General features: G+C 47.3%; 1 protein-coding gene across 1 annotated transcript in view; it reads left to right on the top strand.

Annotated features, from left to right (window-relative positions):
• The window catches only part of LOC115461366 (membrane-spanning 4-domains subfamily A member 15-like), a 93,683-nt gene extending 76,714 nt beyond the window's left edge, over window positions 1-16,969 (top strand). The window contains exon 7 of the mRNA XM_030191124.1: window positions 16,781-16,969. Within this exon, the coding sequence (XP_030046984.1) occupies window positions 16,781-16,807 (27 nt within the window). The 3' untranslated portion in view covers window positions 16,808-16,969. The remainder of the gene's footprint in view (window positions 1-16,780) is intronic.
• The last annotated feature ends 318 nt before the right edge of the window (window positions 16,970-17,287 follow it).

Below are 17,287 nucleotides of genomic sequence, written 5' to 3'. Positions count from 1 at the left end.
GTGCAGTCTCCAATAATCTGGTGAGGTAGTTTGTCATTGGGTCGTAGGATTTTTTTCCTTCCAAACTTTATTCTGTTGCAGTACCCTGTACGTGTGTGTAAAAAAAAAAAAAAAAAGTGCTTTGGGGCCCTGGGTCTGGTGGGGCCCAGTTTTTCCCCCTGGGGTGTTACACCTATGTTTGGGTCCCTCCCCCTGTGCTGCTCTCTATTTCTGTTGGCTTGGCAGCTTTGTGCCTCGGCTGCTTTCTCAGTATTGTAGCCTTGAGTGCCTTACAATTTCCAGATGCCAGAGTTAGAGTACGATGCCTTTAAGGTCAGTTATTCTATGTCATTTTGCTTGCCAGCTTTGTGCCTCGGCTGCTTTCTCAGTATTGTAGCCTTGAGTGCCTTACAATTTCCAGATGCCAGAATTAGAGTACTGTGCCTTTAAGGTCAGTTATTCTATTTCGTTTTGCTTGGCAGCTTTGTGCCTCGCTGCTTCTCAGTATTGTAGCCTTGAGTGCCTTACAATTTCCAGCTGCCAGAGTTGGAGTACTGTGCCTTTAAGGGCATTTATTTCTTTATTTTCAGCGGACCGAACGGGGGTTTTGATTCCTTGCTGGAACGAGAGAGCAGCGCTTTCTCCAGTGCTTTTGCAGTGTGAGTGAGTTTTTGGTTTGGCGCGTTTGCGGAACAGCTTTTCCCTTCCCTCGTGGTTTATGGCGGCCCAGCTCCTCCGATGTCGCGCGTGCTCGTGGCGAGGGGTAGAGGCGCCGGGCGCATCAGTGTAGCTTTGCGGTGCACCTATAAAGGTGGCTGCGGCACCCCCCGACTTGACCGCGGAGGGATCGATGGTGTCGGGAGTCTCCGGGTCAGCGGGAGCGTAGGCAGGGCCGCTGTCAGCGGGAACAGTTTCGGCGGGAACAGCCGCCATCTTGAGTCTGACGCGGCCCATGGAGCCGGCTGGTTTTGGGCCTGCGGCCTCCGTTTTTGGCACAAAAGGGCCTAATGACGGTCCAGGAATGGTGGGCTTTCCTCCAGATTTTGTCTGGACGCGGTATCAGGCCTGGAGATCGGGACCCCCTCCCTCCCCCCCCCCAATTGGAAGAGGGGGCTATTTCCGTCTTGGCTGAGAGACCACGGTTAGAGTGGTCAGAGGACAGGCAATGTTTTTCTCCTGTAGCTGCAGAAGCTGCGCTTAGTGATCTGGGGGAGTCAGATGGAATTGACGGCTCTCAGGAGCAGGATTGTTGGATTCCTGGAGAGGATCCTTCAGTAGTGCGGATTTTCCATAGAGATGAGCTGTCAGAACTCATAGATCAGGTGTCGTCCACCCTTCAGTTTGGTCCTGAGGTGGCGTTGGGGGAAACTGTCCAGGATCCGTTGGTGAAGGGCATTCAGCGTCAGGCGTGATCCTTCCCTATGAACAAGGATCTCCGGGAGATGATTTGTCAGGAATGGGATTTGCCGTGTAAGGTGGCAAAGGCAATGGCGAGGCTTTATCCCCTCCCTCAGGATGATAGGGATTCCTTTAAGGCTCCCACGGTAGATGCAGTAGTGACGGCAGTAATTATAGCTACGGCTATCCCGGTTGATGGAGGAACGGCTCTCCGTGATCCTCAGGATAGGAAGTTGGGATCTTTTCTCAAGCGTAGTTTTGTTTTGTCGGCTCTAGCCCTGCAGGCCTCGGTTTGTGGGGGTCTGGTAGCTTGGGCATGTTTTCATTGGGCCGAGAAGCTCCTGGATGATTCGGTAGATGTTGGTTCTTCTGGGGGTCAGGAGTTAGCCGACTTGGACATGGGTTCATCCTTTTTGTCTGAGGCTTTTATGATTTGTTGCCTACTTCAGACAAAAAATATGGCTATGGTTGTGGGTCTCTGCCACTTAAGGGAGCTATGCTCTTTGGAGAAGATTTGGACAAGTTAGTGTGAGGTCTTAGTGATACCAAGGTTCTATGGCTTCCAGATTTTCGGTTCAAGGCAGGGGCCAGAACTAGTTCCTCTCGGGGACGGTTTAGGGAGGCTCAGCGGTATAGGCCGGGCAGATCGAGTGGGACCTACCCCTAGCTGTCTGTTTGTCCAATTTAGATTGTAAGCTCTGTTGAGCAGGGACTGTCTTTTCATGTTAATTTGTACAGCGCTGCATAAGTCTAGTAGTGCTATAGAAATGTTTAATAGTAGTAGGACCTCTAGGGGTCGGTTTTTCCAGCGCACACAGTTCTTTCGTGAGAGTCGTCGCGGAGGGCGTGGCTTTTCCGCGGGAGGTTAGTATTCAGGCCACAATTCCCAATGAAGGTGTGCGGGCTCAGGCTCTGGTGCATGTTGGGGCTTGGCTGAGTCTGTTTTACCAGAGTTGGGCCCAAATCAGGTCAGATCAGTGGGTTCTCAAGGTGTTTCGAGGCGGATGTGCGCTGGAATTCGAAAGCTGTTCTCCCGAAGTGTTTCTGGAATCCCTCTGTCGGTCTTGGAGCAAGAGGGCAGCAGTGAGGGACACTCTGCGGTGGCTGCTCGCGTTGGGAGCCGTGGTTCCTGTTCCTTCAGATCAGCAACGCTCAGGGTGCTATTTGATCTATTTTGTGGTCCACAAGAAAGAGGACACTTTTCGTCACATTTTAGATCTCAAAAGGGTCAATGCGGCACTCAAGGTGCCCTCTTTCCGGATGGAGATGTTGCGGTCGGTCACTGGTGCGGTCAGGAAAGGAGAGTTTCTCACTTCCCTGGATTTGACGGAAGCTTATCTTCACTTTCCTTTGTGCAGCCTTTTGGTTCCAAGTTACAGGGTCCGATTCGTCGGTTCCTTGCAGAGAAGGCGCCGACGGCCCGTACTTATCGTCAGGTCCTGGGCCTGATGGCGGCGACCATAGAGGTAGTTCCGTGGGCCAGGGCGCACATGCGTCAGGTACAGTCAGCTCTGCTCAGTCGTTGGTCCCCTCTGTCGCAGGACTTGGAAATGTGTTGTCCGCTGTCGGTGGCCCCTCGTCTCAGTCTCCGCTGGTGGCTCAGTCCGCGCAATTTGGGAAAGGAATGCCGTTGGAGTCCCCACAGGGGCTGGTAATAGTCACGGATGCCAGTCTGCAAGGTTGGGGGGCACATTGTCTCAGTCAGGTAGCTCAAGGCCGGTGGTCTCGGGCAGAAGCAGAGTGGTCCATCAACCGGCTGGAAACTCGGGCCATTCGGGTGGCGCTCCAGGCCTTGACGTCGGTGGTTCGCCACAAGGCAGTCCGAGTGCTCTGTGACAATGCCATGGCAGTAGCATATGTCAACCGTCAAGGGGGGAACAAAGAGCCTTGGCGGCGCAGTTGAACTCATCTTCAGGCTCTCTTGGCAGCGCATGTGGCCGGGGTAGGTCACATAGATGCAGATGATCTCAGCAGGCACACTCTAGATCCCAGAGAGTGGTCTTTTCTTCGGTCAGTGTTCCAGTGAGTTGTGTCGGTCTGGGGACTTTCGGTGATCTTAGGGCAACGGCTCGCTATGCGCAAGTTCAGAGATTTTTTTTTTTTTCAGTCGCTGAAGAGACCCTTGAGCGGAGGAAATTGACACTCTTCTGTTGCCTTGGCTTCGGGAGTGACTGTATGTGTTTCCTCTGTGGCTGTTAGTCGGTCGAGTAATATAGCGCATCGAACATCACTCCGGTCGGGTGATTCTGGTAGCTTCGGATTGGCAGCGTCGACCATGGTATGGAGACCTGGTGCGGTTGGCAGGGGCGGCGGCCCTGCCTTTGTTGGGATCAGTTCTGTGTCAAGGCCCGATAATCATGCCGGATCCGGCTCGGTTTTCGCTTATGGCTTGGCTCTTGAGCGGCACAAGTTGAAGAAGAAGGGGCTTTCGTCCAGTGGCTTTGCTACGATGTTGAGTTGCCGTAGACGATCCACTTCCTTGGCGTATGTCCGGGTTTGGAGAATCTTTGAGCACTGGTGTGAAGACCATCGAGTTCGGCCGTTTCACTCTTCGGTGGCGGAAGTTTTGGAATTTTTGCACGATGGTGTTGATAGAGGTCTGGCCTTGTCTACACTGAAGGTTCAGGTGGCAGCTTTGTCATGTTTTCGTGGGAAGCTTCAGTGAAAGTCCTTCGCGTCTGTGCCTGAGGTAGTGCGTTTTTTGAAGGGTGTTAAGTTGCTGCGTCCGCCTCAGTGACGGATGGTGCCTCCGTGGGATTTGAAGCTAGTTTTGGATGCTTTGATCAGGCCTCCGTTTGTGCCTCTGGTATCGGCATCTTGTAAGGATTTATCTTTAAAGGCGGTCTTGTTGGTGGCGATTACTTCAGCACGGAGTGTTTCAGAGCTTCAGGCTTTGTCTTTTAGGGAACCATTTTTGTCCTTTCTGAGGGAAAGGTTTCGTTGCGGACGGTGCTTTCCTTTTTTGCCCAAGGTGGTTTCCGAGTTCCATGTTAATCAGGTCATCTCTCTGCCAGTGTTGGGTGATATGGCTGGAGATTCGGAGCAGCGTGGTATTGCCAAGCTGGATGTCAGGAGAGTTTTGAGTTGTTATCTCTCTGGAACTCAGGACTTCAGAGCCTCTGACCGTTTGTTCGTTCTTCATGGTGGCCCAAAGAAGGGTGCAACGGCTCCTAAGGTGACCATAGCACGGTGGTTGAAGGAGGCGGTTGCATCTGCTTACTTGGTGAAGGGTCCTGTGGTGCCTAGGGGCTGGTCTGCTCATTCCACTAGGGGAATGGCAGCCTCGTGGGCGGAGAATAGTATGATTTCTCTGTTAGATATTTGTCGGGCTGCGGTTTGGTTTTTGTTGCATTCCTTTGTGAAGCATTATAGGATTCCTGTGCATGCAAAGGACGAGGTGCGCTTTGGGGCAGCAATTTTGACCTCTGGCCTTAGTAGGTCCCTCCCATAAGTTAGTTACTGCTCTGGTACGTCCCACGCGTCTTGACCGGTCTGGAGGGTCGCTGAGGAAGGTGAAATTAGATCTTACCTGCTAATTTTCTTTCCTCTAGACCCTCCAGACCGGTCAAGAGCCCGCCCTGTCTGTATTGGAGGCCAGGAGGTGTGTTTGTTGGATAATTCTTGGCTGCTGTAAATTGTTGTTTCTCTAATTGCAGACTGTTTATTTCTGTTTGTGATAGGAGTCCGGGACAGGTGGGGCTCTTCTTTGATAGTCCACCTGTAGAAGCCCAACTGTTTTATCAAAGGCAAAGGAACATGTTTCCGTAAGAGCAAGCGGAAGATGTTTCTTGTTTTTGCAGTTTACTGTGACCACGTACAGAGTTGCTAGTTGTTGTTAGTGTTTTTTGTTTCTCTGCTTTGTCAGGGGTATACTGGCTAGTGGAGGTTCTGCACAGGTTATATATACAGGCTTCAAAAGCTTAGTGTTTTCTCAGTCTCCCTCTGCTGGTAGGAGGACATAACCCACGCGTCTTGACCGGTCTGGAGGGTCTAGAGGAAGAAAATTAGCAGGTAAGATCTAATTTCACCATGTTTGGCAATTAAAATTCAATGCAAAGAAATGCAAAGTGATGCACTTAGGGAGCAGAAATCCATGGGAGACATATGTGTTAGGGAGTGAGATTCTGATATGTACAGGCAGAGAGAGGGATCTTGAGGTGATAGTATTTGAGGATCTGAAGGCAACAAAACAGTGTGACAAGGCAGTGGCTGTAGTCAGAAGGATGCTAGGCTGTATATAGAGAGGTGTAACCAGTAGAAGAAAGGAGGAAAGGAGGTGTTGATGCCACTGTACAAGTCGTTGGTGAGGCCCCATTTGGAGTATTGTGTTCAGTTTTGGAGGCCGTATCTTGCTAAGGTTGTAAAAAGAATTGAGGCAGTGCAAAGAAAAGCTACAAAAATGGTATGGGATTTGCTTTACAAGACATATAAGGAGAGACTTGCTGACCTGAACATGTATACCCTGGAAGAAAGGAGGAACAGGGGTGATATGATACAGACATTCAAATATTTGAAAGGTATTAATCCTCAAACAAATCTTTTCCGGAGACGGGAAGGTAGTAGAACTAGAGGACATAAAATGAGGTTGAAGGGGGCAGACTCAAAAAAAAAAAAAGGAAGTATTTTTTCACAGAGAGAGTGGTGGATACTTGGAATGCCCTCCCGCGGGATGTGGTGGAGATGAAAACTGTAATGGAATTCAAAAATGCGTGGGATAAACATAAAGGAATCCTATTCAGAAGGAATGGATCCTCAGAAGCTTAGCAGAGATTGGGTGGCAGCACCGGTGGTTGGGAGGCGGGGCAAGTGCCGGGCAGTCTTCTACAGTCTAAGGCCTGAAAGTGACAAGGATAAATCAAGGTCAGGTATACATATAAAGTAGCACATATGAGTTTATCTTGTTGGGGGGACTGGATGGACCATACGGGTCTTTATCTGCCGTCATCTACTATGTTACTATCCTGCTTATTTTCGAACGAGAAGGCCGGCCATCTTCCGACACAAATCGGGAGATGGCCGGCCATCTCCTAAACTCGGCCAAATCGGTATAATCGAAAGCCGATTTTGGCCAGCTTCAAATGCTTTCCGTCGCAGGGCCGGCCAAACTTCAAGGGGGCATTTCAGCAGAGTACGGAAGGCGGGATGAGGGCATGTTTACGAGATGGCCGGCTTCGGCCGATAGTGGAAAAAAGAAGGCCGGCTCTGACGAGCACTTCGCCGGCTTCACTTGGTCCATTTATTTTTAGGACCAAGCCTCCAAAAAGTGCCCCAACTGAGCAGATGACCACCGGAGGGAATCGGGGATGACCTCCCCTTACTCCCCCAGTGGTCACCAATCCTCTCCCACCCAAAGAAAAAATTAAAAATCATTTTTTTGCCAGCCTCTTTGCCAGCCTGAAATGTCATACCCAGCTCCATGACAGCAGTATGCAGGTCCTTGGAGCAGTTTTTTAGTGGGTGCAGTGCACTTCAGGCAGGTGGACCCAGGCCCATCCCCCCCTACCTGTTACACTTGTGGTGGTAAATGGGAGCCCTCCAACTCCCCCCCAAAACCCACTGTACCCACATGTAGGTGCCCCCCTTCAACCCTTAGGGCTATGGTAGTGGTGTACAGTTGTGGGGAGTGGGTTTTGGGGGGGATTTGGGGGGCTCAGCACATAAGGTAAGGGAGGTATGCAGCTGGGAGCAATTTTTGAAGTCCACTGCAGTGCCCCTTAGGGTGCCTGGTTGGTGTCCTGGCATGTGAAGGGGACCAGTGCACTCCAAATGCTGGCTCCTCCCATGACCAAATGCCTTGGATTTGGCCGGGTTTGAGATGGCCACCATTAGTTTCCATTATCGCTGAAAACCAATGCCAGCCATCTCCAAAGCCAGCCCAAATGTTGAGATTTGGCCGGCTCCGACCGTATTATCAAAACAAAAGATGGCCGGCCATCTTGTTTCGATAATACGGTTGGGACGCTGCTTTACAGGGCCGGCCTTAAAGATGGCCCGATTATGCCCCTCCACGTTACAGTATTGTGTGAGACCAGGAAAGAACACATGGTCAGTGTGAGACTCACTGGACTCAAATCTGTGAGTTGTTGAATGAGACTAGTGAATTGTAGCTAAAGCCAGAGGAGCTGCATATTCAAAGTAGAAGCCAATAAATAGTTATCTCTGGGCAGTAAAAGGTGAGATATGCCTGAAGGAGCCCATTGGAGCAGCTTTAACTACTAATCAAGGACATACCCCTTGCTGGCCCAATGGGCTCTTTGAGGGGGGGGGGGGGAGTGAAGGGACATCTCACCTTCTGCTGCCCAGATAGTAGATATTCACTGGCTTCTACATTCGTTCTTTCAGAGGTTTCAGCCTCTGTTTCTGGAGATCATGGGTTCAGTCCCTGGTGATCCTAAGAACCAAAGGGGAGTCATCTTGAGAAAGGACAAGAAAAAAACAGAAATGAAAACTGCTTGATAAGCAGTCAAATAAACCTATCCCAAACTTAACTTCTGTTAAATCTCATGGCTGTTGACTGCAAAGGGAATGGTTCTACTCTGTAGGGCATGTACATTAATAGCAAAGTATTTAATAGAGGTGGGAAGTTTGAGAGAGCTAGAGGAGGAAAGGTAGTTAATCTTCTAGAGCCTTGGTATTCACTTTCAGTCCTTGTTGGAAATATGCTAATATTTTTCATGTATATTCATTAGGGATATCCTGAAAGATGGTCCTTTGATGGTCCTCAAGGGCCAGAAGCAACACTACTATTAGTCTACCAGCCAAGATAGTGAAAATTTCAGATGCCCATTGTTTACTTTCATCTTCTCATAGGAGCAATAGAAAGCAGAGGCAGTGCAGGATGGGAAGGGCCGGAGACCAGTAGGTAAAGCTAGCAGTGTGCAACAGTAGGCACACACAGTTTTTCCTAAGAAGTATATGGAACAGGATTGGGAAATTACAGAATTGGACAAATTATCATGTGAGTTATTTCCAAAATCAGAAGAAACAGAGGAGTCAATATTCAGCTGGCACCACTCAGCGTTTTCTTGACCGCTGCTGGCGTCATGCCTGGAAATTCAATGCCAGGCCATGTCCAGGCTCCGGCATTGAAATTTTGTGTTTTTTTTTGGAACTGGCTAATCCATAGCCAATTATGCATGATATTCAGCGCTTAACCAGCTTTGATGACCCATATAAAGATAGGACTGACTTTTATGTAGTCCAATTTATGCAGTTACCCTGGCCGGTTAAGCGCTGAATATCGGCACTTAACCAGCCAAGTGCTGAGTCAGTTCCCAGAACACCCACAAAATAGCCAGTTTTGCATTAGTGTCATGTCCCCTACCTCAACGCAAGCAGCGTTCTCAGGCTGCGCGGGGTCCTGTCGACACGCACACTTGACTGGCACAGCCCTGAGCCATGTGTGTGTAGTTCTTCTCTGGCTGAAGGCTCCTTAATTGCTTTGCTTCCATGCACCTGTGTCTGCTCTCTTTCTGCCTGGCTTCCAGGCACCTTGATTGCTTTGCTTCCACACACCTGTGTCTGCTCTCTCTGTGCCTGACTTCCCTTGCTTCTCTCCTATTGGTCTTCCGGTTCCTCCTTCCCCTGCTCTTGTCCTATGGCTGTGCTCCTTCTCCCTGCTGGTTCCTGCTGATGTAAGATGCCAGCACTTTATCAGCTGAGCTCTTCCTGGACTCCATGCTTCGGCTTCTACTTTGATAGGTGTTACTTGCTCAGTAGTGTGCTTCTTCTCTACTTTGTCCCTCGTTACTGACTTTGCCTGTACCTGGATTACTATCTTGCCTGCTGCCTGCCTACTGACTTTGCCTGTACCTGGATTACTCTCTTGACCTGCTGCCTGCCTATTGATTTTGCCTGTACTTGGATTACTCTCTTGCCTGCTGCCTGCCTACTGACTTTGTCTGTACCTGGATTACTCTCTTGCCTGCTGCCTGCCTATTGATTTTACCTGTGCCTGGATTACTCTCTTGCCTGTTGTTGCCTATTGACATTGCCTATCCCTGGATTACTTCCCTGCCTGCTGCCTGCCTATTGACTTTGCCAGTACCTGGATCACTCACTTGCCTGCTGCCTGGTCGTTATGTTTCCATCCCGCTTCCTGCTCCGTCTCGTAAGTCCTGCAGGCCGCCTGCACCTAGGGGCTCAACCTCTGGGGAACAGCGGTCAGTGCAGGTGAAACCTGGGGCTGTCTGGCTGCCAAGCAGAGCCTGGTCCGAGTACCAGGCTCAGCAGTGCTCTACTTGGTACAAGAACTCACAAGTCCGACAGTTAGGCACTAACCAGACATTTTCAGCGACACTAACTTGTTAAGTGCCCCTGGTAGAGTGGTTAGCCCCAAACAAGTGATTTAACTAGCTAAGAGCATTTCTGATTAGATTTGATATCGGCTTTGGAGGAAGTACACACAAGAAATCCAATACATTAGCATTTAACTTTCAAAAAGGAGACTATGATAAAATGAGATGACCGGCAAAAAAAACTTAAGAGGAGCGGCTGCAGTCAAACATTTACATCAGGGGTGGATGCTGTTCAAAAATACCATCCTGGAAGCCCAGCCCAAATATATTCCATGTATTAAAAAAGGAGGCAGGAAGACCAAATGACAGCTAGCATAGTTAAAAAGTGAAGGACGCTATCCAGCTCATTTTCGAAAGAGAAGGGCAGCCATCTTCCGACACAAATCGTGAGATGAGCGTCCTTCTCTCAAGGCCGGCCAAATCGGCATAATCGAAAGCTGATTTTGGCCGCCCTCAACTGCTTTCCGTCGCGGGGATGACCAAAGTTCAAGGGGCCGTATTGCCAGTGTACCGAAGAGATGGCCGTCCTCGGCCAATAATGGAAAAAAGGAGGGCGTCCCTGACGAGCATTTGGACGACCTTACTTGGTCCAATTTTTTTCACGACCAAGCCTCGAAAAGGTGCCCAAACTGACCAGATGGCCACCGGAGGGAATGGGGGATGACCTCCCCTTACTCTCCCAGTGGTCACCAACCCCCTCCCACCCAAAAAAACAAAATTAAAAAAACATTTTTTGCCAGCCTCTGTGCCAGCCTCAAATGTCATACCCAGCTCCATCACAGCAGTATGCAGTTCCCTGGAGCAGTTTTTAGTGGGTGCAGTGTACTTCAGACAGACGGACCCAGGCTCATCCCCCCCTACCTGTTACACTTGTGGTGGTAAATGGGAGCCCTCCAAAACCCACCCGAAACCCACTGTACCCACATGTAGGTGCCCCCCTTCATCCCTAAGGGCTATAGTAGGGGTGTAAAGTTGTGGGTAGTGGGTTTTGGGGGGCTCAGCACCCAAGGTAAGGGAGCTATGCAGCTGGGAGCAATTTGTGATGTCCACTGCAGTGCCCCCTAGGTGCCCGGTTGGTGTCCTGGCATGTCAGGGGGACCAGTGCCCTACGAATGCATGCACCTCCCACGACCAAAAGCTTTGAATTTGGTCATTTTTCAGATGGGCGTCCTCTGTTTGCATTATAGGCGAAAACCGAGGCCGCCCATCTCTAAGGTCAGCGATCTCAACATTTAGGTCGACCTAATTGTTGAGATTTGGCCGGCCCCGACCATATTATCGAAACAAAAGATGGGCGCCCATCTTGTTTCAATAATACGGGTTGCCCTGCCCCTTTACGGAGCCATCCTTAGAGATGGGCGCCCTTATAGATGGGCGCCCCGTTCGATTATGCCCCTCTATTACAGCTAACAGAAAATCTTTCAGAATATGGAAGAATGATCCGAATGAAAATAATAAGAAACAGCATAAGGAATGGCAAGTCAAATGCAAATGATCTAGAGATGGGAGTAACTAGTGAGGTAATTAAATTTGCTGATGACACAAAGTTCTTCAAAGTTGTTAAATCGCAAGAGGATTATGAAAAATTACATGAGGACCTTACAAACCTGGGAGACTGGGCATCCAAATGGCAGATGATGTTTAATGTGAGCAAGTACAAACTGATGCATATGGGAAAGAGGCCAAACTATAGCTACAAATGCAAGGTTCCACACTAGGAGTCACCGACCAGGAAAGGGATCTAGGTGTCATCATTGAAGATTTGTTGAAACTCTCTGCTCACTGTGCAGCGGCGACTAAGAAAGCGAACAGAATGTTAAGTATTATTAGTAAAGGAATGGGAAACAAAAATGAGGATGTTTTAATGCCTTTGTATCGCTCTATGGTGCAAACACATCGCAAATATTGTGTGCAATTCTGGTCACCACATCTCAAAAAAGATATAGTAGCATTAGAAAAGGTACAGAGAAAGGCGACAAAAATGATAAAGGGAATGGGATGACTTCTCTATGAGGAAAGGCTAAAGTGGCTAGGGCTCTTCAGCTTGGAGAAGAGAAGGATGAGGGGAGATATGATAGAGGTCTATAAAATATTGAGTGGAGTAGAATTGGTAGATGTGAATTGTTTGTTTACTCTTTCCAAAAAATACTAGGACTAGGGGGCTCACAGTGAAGCTATAAAGTAGTAAATTTAAAACGAATTGGAGAAAATATTTCTTCACTCAGTGAATAATTAAACTCTGGAATTTGTTGCCAGAGAATGTAGTAAAAGCAGTTAGCTTAGCGTGGTTTAAAAAAGGTTTGGATATCTTCCTAAAGGAAAAATCTATAAGCCATTATTAGGATGGACGTGGGGAAAATCCACTGCTTATTTCTAGGATAAGCAGCATAAAATGTATTGTACTGTTTTGGGATCTTGCCGGGTACTTGTAACCTGAACCTGGATTGGCCACTGTTGGAAACAGGATGCTGGACATGATGGACCTTCAGTCTGTCTCAGTACTGCAATATTTATGTTCTTATGTAAACTGGTTTAAATATCGACCTCTAAATGTTTAGAAGCTGAGAATGGGTTGGATAAGCTAGTTGCTAGCATGACAGGTGGAGAGCCGCAATAGGAGGTAGAACGTGTTACTACCATGGCAAAGAGCAGGCAGTGGATAGAGATTGTAAGCTCCTTTGAGCAGGGACTGCCCTTCTTTGTTAAACTGTACAGCGCTGCATAACCCTAGTAGCGCTCTAGAAATGTTAAGTAGTAGTAGTAGTAGAAAGGGATTTCCCATGCCTCTCACCTACTGGTCCAGAAGCAGCAGGATGCAGGGAGAACCACATAATAAAACTAAGATATGGAGACATTTTACAGTGCTTGGGAATCAGCATTTTGCAGAATGTATTTTACTGTCAGATGGCTATTAGAGGAAACCTACTGAGTCATCTTTCCAACAGTGGCATGAATCCATCATTTTCACAAATGCCATCCACTAGAGCTGGTTTCAGAGGAGGGTGCTAATACAGGGCTTGGAACTCTATCCTAGACTCCAAGTAGCAACGGTGGGAAAGCTACTGTGAAGAGAAACTCCATCACTTTCAATGTTACATTCTTAGAAACTGTTTGGAACAGGTCTAGCAGTTCTTTTGTGACAGGGGAACACTGCAGATGAAATTTTAGGCCACTTTCCAATTGTCCTTTCAAAGTAGGGCTCCTGCTTTGTAAGGAAGTTTGTAAAGCAGCCTAAAGTTTAATTTGTACTTGTCCTGTATCACTAAAGAGCTACTATTAATCTTTCTGCCAGTATGACAAAGTTGGCTCTTGCCATTAAATTTTCCCAAGCAAACCTATGGAGACAATCATTTACTTCTTCACAAACCTGTCAAGTGAGCTCATTTCAACACAAAATTCTGACTCTAATCTAACCCTGCTGGTGCTTCTTTGTTCCCCGTCCAGAGGTCTTAGGGTTTTCCCACCAATAGTGATGCCAGTGGGCTCCTCTCCCAGAGCCTTGGGGTCTTCATTCTACTGTTGTGCCAGTTTGCCTTTTTCAGGACAGCTTGGGTTCACTTCTTTTGATGCTGTGCAGTCTTCATGCCAGTTTTGATATCTCTTTCCCTGATATTCAGGTGGCGGCAGGCAGTGTGGTCAGCTGGCGCTGGCAGTGCTGACCCCAGATATTTAATAGCAGGCCATATCTGGTTTCAGTTTTGTCTGCTGCAATTTAGCTGGTAAAGTTGATATTCAGCATCAACTGCTTAGCAGTTAAAGATAGGCTACATAAATATAATAATATTAGACCTATCTTAAATATAAAACTTAGCCTGTTAGCGCTGAATATTCGCACGTAACCACCTAAGTTGCATGGCAATGAGGAACATTTTTGATATGACGTCTAAGTCCAAATTTGGACGATTTGTTAAAGACGTCAAAAATTCAAGTGGGGAATTTGGCCATTTTCAAAACAGAAAAACGTCTTTTTTTTCGAAAATGGCTACTTGCTAGATGTTTTTGTGCTCTCTACATTTATCTTTTTGGTCCATTTTTGAAAAAAAAAAAATTCAAGTGAAAAACGCACAAAATCAAGCACTGGATGTAGGAGGAGCCAGCATTCTTACTAGACTGGCCACACAGACATCCCAGGAGAGTAATGGGGAACCAGGTAGGCATCTCACCATTGCTCCCTTATCTTGTCTGCTGAGCCTCCCCAAAACCCACTACTCCCAACTTACACCACTACAGATGCACCTATATGTGGGTTTCTGGTGAGTTTTGGAGGGCTTACAGTTTCTACCACAAGTAGGGGAAGGGTATGGGCCTGGGTCTACCTGTCTGCAGTGCACTGCACCCACCACTAGACTACTCCAGGGACCTGCATGCTGCTCTAATGGACATGAGTATAACATCTGAGGCTGGCATAGAGTCTGGTATGTAATGTTTTTAATCACATTTTGGGGGGTTGGGATGGGGTTAGTGACCACTGGGGGAGTAAGGCCCCTGATTCCATTCAGTAGTCATCTGGTCATATGGGGCATGTTTTTGTGGCCTATTCATTAATAAAACAGGTCTAGACCAAAACGTCCAACTTATAGCCCTGGATGTTTTATTTTGTTCCATTATGGCAGAAAAATGTCACAGTGTTAGGAATGCCCAGATCCCACCCTTAACACACCCCTGACACGCCCCCTTGAATGCACTTCTGACAGACTTAATAGAAAAAACGTCTAAAAACTGGTTTCGAAAATACCAATTTGGACTTTTTTGTGAGAAAAATGTCCAAATGCAGATTTATGTCACTTTTTGGACGTTTTTCTCTTTTGAAAATGAGCCCCATATCTAATTAGTGGCTAGCTGCTAAGCACTAATATTCAGTGGAGCTATTTCTGGCTGGTTAAATAGCGGTGAATATTGGGCCCTCTGTACCTCCAGGGAAGATGCTTGCGAACACATTTGCCACTGAAAATGGATGTAAATCCTATTGTTAGATTTATAAAGAAACAAAAAAAATTCTGAATCTGAATACAAACCAAATCAGTGGCGTTGCCAGACCTAACATTTTGGGTGGGCCCAGAGCTCACATGGGTGGGCACTGTGTATATAGGTATGAGTAGTGTTTCTTGCTACAAAATAATGCATTAGAATGCACTTGATGATGAATTTCTAAGTAGTATGCCCAGCATCAACATATGGAAAAACCAATATTTTAAAATATAGTTTACACTATCCCACATCTTAAACTTGACCAGGCGTAAGTCTACTATAATGGCAAACATCTCAACACACATGACAGGATCCTACAGTATAATTTCAGAAATGATATCCTTCAAACTTTGCTTCCCTACCCCCCCCCCCCCCCATAGCCCAGCATCAGCCCTTACCTTCCCCATCATCCATCCCATAGGTATGCATCAGCCCCACCCCTCTCCATAGTCTGGCATCTCCCCCCCCCCCCCCCCCGCCACCCTGAAGCACACCAGCATTAAATATAAAACCTTTTTTTTAATGTCCTGGGCACTGCAGAGGCCACCCCCACCCAGGAACCTGTCTACATTAAATATAAATGTTTTGTTTTTTTTTTTAATTTTAAACCTGGGCACTGCAGAGACCACCCCACTCCAAAACCCAACATTATTGGTGGGGGTAGGCTCTTCACTGCCTAGGGAAAAAAGATGAAATATACCTTTTTTGTTCTAGGCATTGAAGAGCCCACCTCCAATATTACACTCACACAAAAAAAAAAAAAACCCAAAACAAAACAAAAAATACCATTTAGACAAAAACTGAAATGGAGACCCCCTTCTCTCCACCCAAGAAAGCCAGTCTGTAAAAGCAGGGCAATAACAGAAATTTTTTTTTCTCCTGTACTCTGCAAAGTACAAAACTAATTTTTTTTAAATAAAATGTACATTTCACAAAGCAGGCACATCTCAATCTTTAAAAAAATATTAAATAGAAATATTTTTTTTTCTTTTCTACCTTTGTTGTCTGAGCACTTTATTTTTCTGATTGGGCTGGTCCCACTTTCTTCCACTTTCCATGTGTCAGTCTTCTAAATTCTTTTCCATTTCTTCTCTTTCCTCTTGTCGTCTTCCTTTCCCATTCAATCACCAAGTCCCACTCATTTTCTGCTCTGTTCCCCTTCCCCCCACACCCCTAGCCACATCCATCTTCTGCTTCTTCTCTCTCCCTCCACCCACACCTTCTAGTCTCATCCATCTTCTGCTCCCTCTTTCTCCTCCACATAGTTCCATTCATCTTCTGCTCCCTCTCCCTTCCCTCACACCCCCTAGTCCCAACCATCTTCTGCTCCTTTTCCATCTCTCTCTTACTCTCCCCCTCCACCCCCGGTGGTTTCATTTTTTTTTAAACCTTTTGCCGGCTGTTCTCGCCCCGTCTCTCCCACTCTCCTTCCAGCAACTCCTCCGCCCCCGCCACCACAGCACTGGAGTCTTCAGTTCTTGCTCTCCCTCCAACCCGGTATCATCCCTGCCCCCTAGTCTTCCAATCCCTTGAGTCGCCGGCAGCTTCATCGAGAAAGCAGTACAAACACTGCTTTAGACCTGTCCCTGCCTGAAAGCCCTTCTCTCTCCTACAACTTCCCGCCTACACAGGAACAGGAAGTTGAAGGAGAAAGGAAGGCTTCTGGGGGCAGGTCTAAAGCAGTGTGTGTACTGCTTTCCCCCAATCGGGGGATTGGAAGGTCTGGGGGTGGGGGGCCATACCTGGTGCCACGATGTTGGAAGGAAAGAAAGAAGAATGCATTTTGGACTTGGAGAGCTGCTCTTTCCTGTCGGCACAGTCAGCTGCGGGGTTATGTGCATTGATTGGAGGAGCAGGGAAAACTGGGTGGGCCTAAGCTGAGATTGGGTGGGCCTGGGCCCACCCAGGGCCACCCTTAGCTACGCCCCTGAACCAAATGAAGGCTTAATCTGAAAACAAACTGAACTGAATTATTTTGCTGTGCACTTTCCCAGTTGATGATAATGATAAATTCTTGATTAGTGATATCGGTAAAGAGTTTGATATTGACTGTGATGATGGTGAGGAAGCTCTTTTCCTGTTGCCTCTTGGTAATGCTGGTTAAAGTGAGGATAACACAGGCTTGTTTTGTTTTACAGTCTGTCATTGTTGTTCAAGGCGTTTAGAATCCAGATCTCAGAGTTCACCATAAGCAGAAGCTCAGCACTAGCGTCAACATCAGCTCCAGCTACAGTAAACACCCCACCACTATCTTATCATGAAAAGGAACCTGAGATTGAACGTCTTCTGTGACAATGGGAACTTTGGAAACAGTCAAAGGATTTCCTAAACATCTTTCCAAACAACAGAACTATTGAAAAATAAAAATATATCTATTTGTTTCCACAGTTGTGAACCTCTGTGTCATAAAACGGATTTACCATATCCTGTGCAGAGTTGTTTAATAACAGGTGTCTAGGTTAGGGGAGGTACAGACGTACATCTGTTGTATTTATTTTATAAAGGCAATATCTACGCCTGTGTACCTTTATAAAATTGCCTTCCTGCTCTGAGGCTGGAGTAGTGAACCTAATTTTATATTTTGTAAGCATCGTAGGTATTCCCAGGGCAAAGCTTGGATAGCATGGAGGTTTAGGCATGTATAG

Source organism: Microcaecilia unicolor, chromosome 1 (assembly GCF_901765095.1).
Source record: "Microcaecilia unicolor chromosome 1, aMicUni1.1, whole genome shotgun sequence".
In the NCBI taxonomy this organism is placed as follows: domain Eukaryota; kingdom Metazoa; phylum Chordata; class Amphibia; order Gymnophiona; family Siphonopidae; genus Microcaecilia; species Microcaecilia unicolor.
The sequence above is the reverse complement of the archived record's forward strand: the minus strand, read 5'-3'. Positions and strand labels throughout refer to the sequence as shown.